This window comes from Epinephelus moara, chromosome 21 (genome assembly GCF_006386435.1).
Source record: "Epinephelus moara isolate mb chromosome 21, YSFRI_EMoa_1.0, whole genome shotgun sequence".
Lineage (NCBI taxonomy): Eukaryota > Metazoa > Chordata > Actinopteri > Perciformes > Serranidae > Epinephelus > Epinephelus moara.
The window spans coordinates 16,302,137-16,313,408 of NC_065526.1; the positions used below are offsets into that span (position 1 = coordinate 16,302,137).

The 11,272-nt window shown below is 42.4% G+C and overlaps 1 protein-coding gene across 1 annotated transcript in view; it reads right to left on the reverse strand.

Moving 5' to 3' along the window:
• Positions 1–2,606: 2,606 nt before the first annotated feature.
• The window catches only part of asip2b (agouti signaling protein, nonagouti homolog (mouse) 2b), a 34,722-nt gene continuing 26,056 nt past the window's right edge, over positions 2,607–11,272 (reverse strand). The window contains exons 4-5 of the mRNA XM_050032597.1: positions 5,148–5,221; positions 2,607–4,931 (exon numbers count right to left, since the gene is read on the reverse strand). Of these exons, the coding sequence (XP_049888554.1) occupies positions 4,764–4,931; positions 5,148–5,221 (242 nt within the window). The 3' untranslated portion in view covers positions 2,607–4,763. The remainder of the gene's footprint in view (positions 4,932–5,147; positions 5,222–11,272) is intronic.

Here is an 11,272-nt window from a genome sequence, read left to right on the forward strand (position 1 = left end):
TAATTAGGTTCTCTATACATGAGGATAAGTATCTTAAACTGAATCCTGAACCTGATGGGGAGCCACTGTAAGGAAACTAAAATGGCAGTGATGTGGGTTGACCTGCTGGACTTGGTTAACAGCTTAGCAGCAGCTAAACTGGATTATTTGAACATGATTCAGAGACGATTTGTTTAGACAAGTAAAAAGTCCTGTTGAGAGGACATATAAGCATGGATAATCATCTCTAGCTCAGGGCGAGACGCCACAGACATGAGCTTTGCAGTATTTTTTTAGATGAATAAAACAAGTACAGTATAGCTAACAAAAGGGACCCAATACTCTGGGCAACCTTTGAAGCTACACTATGTGAAGCAATCATCAGAACCTCCATCTTGTCTGTATTTAATTGTAAGCAGTTGTTTGACATCCAATCCTTGATAGCAGGGTAGGAGAAACACTGATTTGCAACATGAGACTATTTTATTCAGTGTTTTTACTGGTTTTTGAAGGGGATAAGACCCCTGTGCATGATTTGGCTGACAATAAAAACCTCCTGAATGTCTGAATCAGACAAAAGGCGAGCAAGTGCTAGGCTACTGCTTGTCTCTAAAATGCCAAACAGTGTCGGAGAAACACTGATTTGCAATGTGAAACTGCTCTTTTCAGTGTTTTACCGGTTTAAATTAGTGTATCAATTTGTTTTGGAGAGGAAGAGACTCAGGTTGTGTTTTTTATTTCAGTCGTTCCCTGTTTTACTTTGAAACTAACACCAACTCTCGATTCAGATCACTTCACTTTCTGCCTCTGTGTTTTCTCTCCCCCTTTTGATGACTTCATCATCAAAAAGGTGTCTGTTTGGCTGAATCCAAATGTCCGCACTTCACTGCACTTGCAGACTTGCTGTCTCTTTGGGCGTATTCCCGGGAATGCTGAGGGCTGTCCAATTCCACAATTCAACAAGGCCACAAGGGACCTCAAGTGGACTTTGTGCAGACTTCCAGAGAGTCTTCTTGGGGTGCAGACTTCAGCAGACTTTACTGATCAAATAACCCACAGTTCATTGCAGTTACGGACATGACGTTGTGGGGTTTTTTTAATTGCCAAAAATTTAGTTTTTTAGTTATAGTCCTGTTCTTATTTACAAACATTTCTGTTTTTGATCACATGTAGCCTGTTATATAGAGATGTATTTATGCATTTTTGTTCAGTCACAAAAAAGCTATACAAGGGATTTATATCTTGTTATTTGCAGGAACAGATGAGCGGACACTGCTCATCAATTTATATGACACGAATATGACAGCAGCGATAGTTGAACGTTTCCAGGGCAACGAGTGAAACAGTCTGGAGGGCTGTCTGTCAGTCGCTTGCAGTCTCTGCCCTCACAGACTTTAAGTGATGACACGTAATACATCACTGTGCATAAAAACTGAAGTCTGCGAGGGCTCAGTCTGCAGGTCCAGAGGGTGGACATTTGGATTCAGCCCTCATCTGTCCCATGCTGATTAGCCTCACCTGTGTCTCGTTATCATTTCCCTCACCAGAGTATTTAGTGTGTGTCTTGTTTTCCTCTTAGCTCCAGCCTTTTGTCCTTTCCTCTGTTTTTTGGATTTAGCCTGTGGAATGACTCAGCCTGGATTTGTTTGCCTCTGCTGATCGTCCTTCTGTGTACCGAACCTACTTTTTAACCAGTAAAGACTGTGTTATTTTGCCCAAACTGTCTCCAGAGTTGTACGTTTGAGTCCACTATCACCTGGATCACGAGTTGCTACAGAGACCTCTGTGGATAAGTTGGCTCCTGAGCAATGAACACTAAAGGAATCCTAACTGGGAGAAGTTTTAGCTGGTTGCAATCTGCCATCCTCACTGCCAGAAGCCACTAAATCCCCCTAAATCTTACACACTTAACCTTTAATAGCCCTTTTTTGGTGTACCCTGCTCTGTAGCTCGGGAGAGGAATATAAAGTGGTATATACAGTACGTATATAAATCAAGGACCATGATGCTCTTTGGCTGGATATCATACAGGACTTAAAGAAATTTAGCTAACTCGCCTGTTTACCTTACTTGCTCTTCCATCATGAAATCTCAATCTCATATATTTTTTGCATGTGTGTGAGCATGTGCGAGAGTGGAGAACAGATCTGTGCAAAACCAGGCAGCAGAACGCAGATTCTGTGGTTTATGAGGGTAACATTTTTGCAATTTATTGTGTGAAGACAAATTTATGTGACGCATAATCACTGACCTTTCCTCACCTCCTTTTATGCATGACAGTTTTTGCACTTAGACACAGCACACAACTTGTACGGGCCGCTCCACCATGGCTCTTTCCGGTAACAATTCACTCTTTGGTGTATTCCACTCCTTTATTACATTTATTATATTTAATTATGGATGCATATTTTAGCTGTTAGACACTCTCCACCAGCAGAGCAGCATCCCAGACAAAGTAATACAGTAGAGCACAGATACCAGCTAAGAGTTATGAGATGCAACACTGCTTTATTTTGGGATTCACAGACTAACATCAACATGTGTCCATGCACGTCCTTCCTGGATAAACACTTGACCCCTTAAACATGAGATTCATGTTTATTATCATTCAGCTTTCCACATAATCCCCCATGGAAAAAGAATAAAAAACAGCTTTAGCCACCGTTTCATGTGACAGCTGCCGGCAAACTTTTCTTTTTTGCTTTGTTTTGATGCTCTGTGTCATATTGTCTTTAATTAAAAATGGTTTCCTCCCATAAATCCACTTTTGTATGCCATTTCCATTGATAAAGGGGACACGTAAAATGACAAAAACACAAGAATAATATAGGCATATGATATATTTATTCAATAGCAAAAATATAAACCAACTTTGACTCATGAATCCATATGTGAATAATTAATAATTCTACATTTAAGGACCTAAATGTATCTGTTATACAATGCCTTTTAACACAGAAACAGAAAATTCTTTTTTTTTAATTGTTCAAGACTCGAAACATGGTTTTGCTTTATTTTTTGCACATTTATTCAGTGGGGTAGTCAGTTTTTTTTTAAATGAATATTTTTTAGAAATGTATATTCTAATGTAGGCTAAATCTGGTTATTATGGGTTCTCACATGTTTAACATGGTGTTAAAGCACAAGTGATGAGGATATTCCAGAGCAGCAATAGTGCAGGAAATACCCAAGGCACAAAACACAGTTTACACACGACTGTCTACACACATGATAAAACATACATCAATCAGACATAATATCAAAACCACTGGGAAACCATGAGTTCTGGCATTCACGTGCACACGATCTGACTCGCTCCACCAACCCTAACACAGAGAAAATCCATTTATTGTGTTAGTCCATATAAAACCGGACTTTTAAAATACATGTAAACATGTTAGTCTGACTGAAATTGTATTAAATCAACTTCTCAAAGGTGGATTAACACACCCAGATAATAAGAATGGGATTAGAATACCTCCTACATGTATACAGTCAATCGGACACAAACTGCTGGTACTCAGCGCATGCTCCACAGTGTCCGCCCCGGGCTTTGACCCGGAAGTTGAATAGCATTAAACGTATTTAACAGAAGAAGAAGCCGGTAACAACATGGTGAAATCTACATCCAGAGCTGTGCATTTTTGGATGGATGAAATGTACAGAGCTGTAAAGTTGTCCTCCATGGCTGACGATTAGTTAGCTAACCGTAGCTAACTTGTTTGTCGATTGTTTGGTCTGTGACGTAATGGGTCAACTGGAAAAACGTCAAATACTAACAAGCTGAAAGGGGGCATATTGCCACCTATCATAGCGGAGTCTGACATACTTTGGTAAATAAATCGATTCCCCTCCTGTGCCTGTATACTGAGACAAGGATAGTAGTCCAATTAAATGGCCTAGTCAAGCTATAACCATAGCTCAACTTAAGTGTGCATGCAAACGTACTGACTGTTCCAGACCAAGTACCCCCCCTTCATGGCAAGGGAACTCCCCAATGGGAGTGACTTCCCAGCACGACAACGCGCCATGCCAAACCACAACAGCTGCTCAGGAGTGACACATGGAACATAACAAAGACCTCAAGGCGTCAACCTGGCCTTGAATTTCCCCAGATCCTAATCCGATCAGGCATCCATGGGACATGTTGGTGCTCAGAAGATCTGCCACCAACACCACAGGACACACCAAGAGGTCCTGTGCCCATGCCTCGTCTGGTCAGATGCCTCATTGTGGATCAGACTGGGCTCTGACCTGTGGAAGCATAAACACATGCCCTCTGTGGGTGTCCTGTGGTGTCTGCAACGGTGTTTTGTGGGTGGTGCATGTCAAATGACCTCCACATGAATGCGAGGACTAAAGGTCTCCCAGCAGAACATTGCAGTGTAGCAACATGATCAATGTCATTCACTTCACCTGTCAGTGGTTTAAATGTTGTCAGTGATCAGTGTATGCTGCTCATCCTTTGTTACACCTACATACTGAACGTTGGTGGAAATTCTGTAAACATTTATATGCGTATTTTCTTATTTCTCAGAAGACTGAAGACAAACACAGGCTTCATTCTTTCATTCCCGTCACTTAAATGTTGAAGCCACAGACAACGGAACTTTAATGTTCACACAATTTTCCAAATATTTCTGTAATAATATTCTCTGAGCCTCACTCACAGGCCAGAAGGCAGTGTATGTGCATTTCTTTGTGTATTTGTTATGACTTATCACTGTATATGTCCAGATGCTGAGCTGTGTCTGTGTCTGTGCATGTGTGTGTCAGTGCTTCGTCTACGTCTTCTTCAGGCACGTAGGGTTCACCCTCCAGCAGTGACAGATGGTGTTGAAGAGTCGACAGCGGCAGGAAGCGCAGGGGTCGCAGCACGGCACGTGAGGGGTGCAGCTTTCCATCAGACGGCCGCAGCGACGTGCAGGGGTCATGATGTTTGACTTGTGCTTCTGAAATGTGAGAGAATGTACATGTAGTGTCTCACAACAGAATGTGAAAATATTTAAAATCTCCGTGGACCCTCTGGATGAAAACTGCCAGCTGAAAACTTTGTCAAACCTATAACATTTCAAGCATTCATAAGCATGCAAACTGAAAAATTAGTGGGCACACAGTGGCATTACATGACATATAAAGGCAGTTTAAGAGGAACAAAGAAAGCTTACAGGAGTGTGACTTTCCTGTGGTGGAGAAATCTTTCGTCTCGCAAACAATCGTCTGTTCTTTCCTTGGCTCCAAACTAGAGTTGAAGACAACAAAATATGCATCATTGTTAAAAACACCCAATAAACATTGCTCATTAGAGAAATATCTGTATTTTGGTCATGGTCAATTCGTTTTTCCTGAAAAACAAAAACCTCTCCATACTCTCTTGAGACCTATATTCTGGTTTTACACAAACAAGAAGCTTCGGGGTCATTCTTCTCTCTTTGCTCTGTCAGGTCAACAGTTTGCCTCACAAGAGAAGTAAGCACATATTTAATACTATAAGCCTATGTATCTTCTGATAGGTGTTCAGGGTCTGCCCTGAGGTCGTCTTCCAGTCAGATGTTCTTGGAATACCTGGTCCAGGAGGCACCCTGATCAGATGTCCACAACACTTCAACTGGCGTCTTTCAATGTGAAGGTGCACTGGTGCTACTATGAGCTTCTTTTGGATGTTCAAGCTACTTTCTGTCCTCTGGGAATTGGCATCTAATTGTAATGAATAGCTATGGGAATCGAGTAGCTCGCAATACAATCACGATAAGTTGCCCATAATAATGATGCTACCACGAAACAGCAATTCAGCGATACTTGATAGGATCATTTGTAAAGGGAAAAAAATACCCCCAAAAGGCAATTATGCCTCAGGAATTATGTATCTATTTACTGCATAGTGGTGTCTGTTTCACCGAATTTGATATCTGAAACACAAAAATACAAAAAATGGCAGAATAAGGTACACCAGACCGGCATCAAAGAACTAGCGGCCATGAGTGTGGCATCGCCTCATGTCGCCTGTGTCTCGGCCAAAAAGTTGCACTTCAACACACCGCAAAGACTATAACCAACTGCCAACTATAGCGCGAACATTCGGAGCCTGCATGAAACTCTCCCTCCATAGCAGTAGACAGTGGTAGTCTGTATCCATCATTCAAAAAGGGTAACTGGAAGACCCACAGGACAGATTCAAAATGCTAGTTAGCCAGTTAGCACAACCTGATGCTGAGAGAAGAAATAGAAATAGTGTTTGTGTGTGTGTGTTAGAGTGCGGCACAGGCAGCATATTTCTGTCCGAACCCGAACCGAGCCCGACATTATTTAATGACCAAAGCACTGAGTTTGTGTCACACATTTGTTACGGTTACAGGCCGGGCATGTGGAGAGGCAGACCTCGGGAGCGGGAGGCGGGAGGTCCAACGCTTCCAGCGAGAGGAGAGGGAGAAATAAAACAAAATAAGATAAAACAGGAAAAACCTGTCTCCCTCTTTTATTTTATTTTCAGCGTTTAATCAAGGCGGAGGCGGGCAGCTGGAGGTCCGAGACTTCCAGAGAGGAGAGAGGTAGACACAAACAGCCAATGTGTGTGTGTGTTATGTTCAGGTGTTGTCACGTAAATAACAGTGCCCAAGCAATAAACAGGACAGACAATAGGATTTTATTTATTTTTACACTACATTTTCACTGAAAACCGACCCGAGCCTGAATACAATTTATAGCTACATTTTTGACCAAACCCGGCCCGACCCGTTGAGTACCGTCGGGCTCGGATCGCCACACTCTAGTGTGTGTATGTGTCCCCTGTTTGGGCCTATCTGAATTTCTGTCTTTGAGAGATATTATTTTGTAATATAACTGAATTTTCTATCCATACATATAAATTTTAAATATATTAAAATGATAAGGCATCTTTGAGTAAACTGCGAGTATCATTTAAGTAGGCTATGTCAAGGCCGGCCGAGTGTCCTCTTTTTTGGAAATCAAAATATGGTCACCCTACTGTATTGTCGTGTGCAGTAGCTCCAGGGGCAAAATAAAGCAATAAAAGATTCACATAACTCAACCACAATTGGACAGATAAAACTCACATGAATTATGAAAACTGGGACCCCTTCTGGAGCCAGTGGTCTGGCTAGCATCCATGAGGCAGGCTTGGGGTTTCCACCACATAGGCTAATCACCCATAAGGAAGGAGGTAAATATTCAGTTCAGGTTCACTGCCGGAGAAATTGTTTACAGAAACTGTATTTTAATGTGTGGATTTTAAGCTACAGTGGATGCACATTATCCTCTGAACAGGCCAAGAAGCCTCACTGAGTTGACAATTTGGCTGCCTTTCATGTGGGTTGACCTTTGAGAGGCCTCCCTTGATTAAGTACTCAAGAGTCTGTGCTTTATTGGCTTCTTTGATTAGTGGCCATCCATATGCGACTACTGGAAAATGTTTTGACACTTAATCAGATAATACTACAGAAGCAGAAGTGTGTTTACAATTTTCTTTTTATCTCATCCCTAGCCTTCTTTATCTGTCAGTGTGTTGGCAGAATGGTGTATTACTGATCATCTGGAAGTCGACATCCACTCCCTCGCATTCTTGCTGGATGACAGTGAAGATCAGATGGAAGCTATTTGGGCTTACATTAAAGGGCTCATTAAGCAAGTTAGTCTTGGAGGAACTGATTAGTCAGTTGTTAAAAGGGATACATTGCCTGCTGAAAGCTCCTCTGTTTTAATGTGTTGGGGATGATCTTCTGTGGTAATGTTAAACTCTGTAAAACGTCCTTCTGCTATAACTAAAATATCTCTGCAACAAGTGGAAGGATTTTTATGATTTTTCCTACAGACTTTCATGGTCCCCATAGGATAAATACTAATGAATTTGGTGACGCCCTGACCTTTCCTCTAGCGCCACCAGCAGGTTAACATTTGGGTTTTTGAGTGAAATGTCTCGACGACTATTGGATGGATTGCCGTGGAACTTGGCACAGATATCCATGTTGCTGTAAGTATGTAATAAATTTGGTGATTTAGCATCATTATGGGGGGGTTGGGGGGTAGCTGGGGTTGGCAAGTCTGAGGAGGTGGGTTTTGAGGGCCTTCTGGAATGCTGACAATGTGACGGCATATTTTTATTAGGTGTGGCAGTGAATTCCACAGAGAGGGGGCAGCAACTGAAAACACCCTGTCACCCCAAGTTCGGCGGTTGCTCCTGGGTATTTGATGGAGGCTGGTATCAGCAGAGTAGAGATAACGGGAGTACTGACAGAGGAGGTCAGAGAGATGTGGAGGAGGCAGATTGTTAAGGGCCTTGCAGGTGATGAGGAGAATCTTGAAGTACGTGTGTTTAACCGCTAGTCAGCTGAGGTCGTGGAGGACTGGGGTGATGTGGTCATGTGAGTGGGTTCTGTTCTGTACGTACTGAAGTTTACTGAGGACAGTAGAGATGCTGTGTGATCACCATAGACTGTAAAAATAATGGACGGAGCTACTGTGACGTCACCCATTGGTTTGTAGACTTATTTGTGGCTGTCAGGCCTTGAGTTCGGCATTACGGCTATCGACTTCTTGGTTTTTTGGGGCCAGAAGTTACCGTATTTGGAGCCAAGGACACTGTTGGGAGACAGCCTGACACTCCAAGTGGCCCGCCCATAATTATGCATAGGTTTAATAAAATGTATATAGATGAGTTACAAAAAATTCACTCCCTATACAATTGTCACAAACCAAAACCGTTCCAGGCTGTAAACCTAATTGGGGGCGACTGTGGCTCATAGGTTGGTCCACTGATCAGAAGACCGGTCAATCCCCAGCTCCTCCAGCCTCCAGTCAAAGTATCCTTGTGTAAGATACTGAACCCCAAATTGCTCCCAATGGCTGTTCCATTGGTGTGTGTGAGAGCGTGTGAATGGTTACTCATGTATGGTAGCCTCGACCTCAGTTGTGTGAATGGGTGAATGTGACTCCGAGCGTCAAAAGCGCTTTGAGTGCTCGGAAGACTAGAAAGGCACTATACAAGGTCAGTGCATTTACCATTGAATTTATGCTATGAAGTTGGGGATTTTAACATGGGTGTCTATTACCCCTTTTCCATTACCACTTTTGGCCACGCCCAGTCAAGCAATGGCACGCCAATTTCTCTTTCCATTCCATTTCCGCGCCAGAAATTAACCGTCTCTGCAGTAGGGCCAAAATCCGGCTGCCTGCCCCCAAAGCCGGTAGCGGTGACGTCCCGCCAACTGCAGCCAACCTCAGATGACCCCCTTTCTCCCCTTGAAACAAGCATGTGTTGTAAGACTCAACTGACATCTGTGCAGGAGACCAGAGAGAAAGGAATTTTTTGAAAGTCTCTCTGTGTGTTCAGCTCTCAGTACTTTTGTAGCTTCTCACTGAATTTCTGTGGTTTGGAATTAAAATTTCTCTCCTGTGTCCTGTGTTTACTTTAGGTATCTGCTTTATTTTACTGTTTCATGTTTGCTTTCAGCAGCATAGGAGTCTCATTAAGTTTCTGCTGCTCATTCCTGTATTTTGCTGCTTCACAATAAAAGCTTTTATGCCGCAAAATAACGAGCAACTTTTATTGCGCAGAAACGATAGGAAAAGAAATGTGTTTCTCACCCAGCCAGCAGAACTTTGTTAGAAGCTTTTCAAGTCCACTAAAACCACAGGGAGGAGGCATCAAAGCAGAAACAGTCACAATGAGATGTTCAATGAAGAGCTGCCAACAGGTAAACTTCTTTACTTGCTGTGCTGTGTGATGGAAAAACACTAAAAACAGCGAGGTTATCGTTGATGTTATCAGTTTAAGACCAACTTCAAGCGAGTAACCCTGTTGTAATGGAGACGTAAATCCCTGCTGCTTTCAGCTGATGTGCCAAATCAAATCGAACCAAGCCAAGCCAGCACATGAGTATGGAAAAAGGGTATATGCACACTGACTGGTGTCTGGAGCCAGCCTCACTTCCATGTTGACTTAATTTTTCAGCCCCCGATGTTGCCCCTAGGTGACGATCTGTGCTGAGGAGAGTATGCTCTCGATGATGGCAGTGTACTGAGGGAGGAGGCTTTGTTTTACTCTAAATGTTTAAAGATGCCTGAGGAAGAGTAGTCTTTCCTGGGCTGTTTTTGTAATGTTGCCTGTATTGATTGTCCAGTTGAATTTTTTGATGATGTGTTCCAAGGAATCTGTATGAGTCAGAGATGATTATAGGTTCTCAGAGGATGGGCTTGGAGGTTTTGGAGAGGGGGCTGTGCATGAAATTTAAAATGAGTTCTTGTGTTTTAAATGTGTTGAGCTGGAGGTTGTTATCGAGGCACCAACTGGCTGCTCACTCACTCCTGAAATTGATCTTAGTGGTTACTGATTATAAAACCAATTATGGTTGTGCTGTCTGCACACTGTAGAATAATAACTGAGCTGTGGAAGGAAGTCAAGAGGTTTTCATGGGTGTGTTTTGGGTGTAAAATGAATTCAACCAATCAGGTTCTCTGCTGAGTAATGCAGCAACATCACTACAGCAAATATCCTGGGGCATTTAACCAGCAAACTAAAAACTGTAGTTATAAAGTTGACAGAGGAAACAGAACTTTTAGCTCTTTAATAATCGATGAAGTAACACTGCTTTTTGCGTGTAAATGTGCACAGCGTCTCTCTTAATGGGGCGTTGGACAGCAGCTCTGCTCTCTGATATGTTCAGATTTTAGAGAAAGTGATAAATATTTTCTCCATTAATGATGTATTACTTCATCCACCTGCAACCCAGCCATGCATCCTTGTGTGTGTGTAACAGAGAGTAAGCACATTGTGAACCCGACTATGAACGATAAAACTTTGGGCCAGGGTTTTTGTTGGTCTGCACCTCATTTTAAGACCTACACAGATGGGCACAAGTTTATCACTACTTACACAACATGGGCACGAGCTGTGAAAATGAGAACTGCATCAGTCTGAAACTGGCAATGACAGCTGCGTCGTGACGTGCACCACTCTGGGTGTCAGATGGGGCCTTTAGTCCGGTTAGATTGTTTTCCTTTGTGTGCATTTTATGTTTTTGATGTAGATATCTTATGATTCACTGTACATTTTATGTGTTGCTATACAGAGTTGGGTATAACTATATAACTATACTTTTTGCAGTAATGAGTAACCTAACGCGTTAGTTTGCTGTTTGAGTAATCAAATACTTAAGTACATTTTCAAACAAGACATCAGTTACTTCCGTTACTTTTAGAACGCTGGTCCTTCAGCTCCGAAACAGCAACGGCTGTCGTTTGGTTCTAATAACGGAGATAACGTTAAACCTATCAGTCT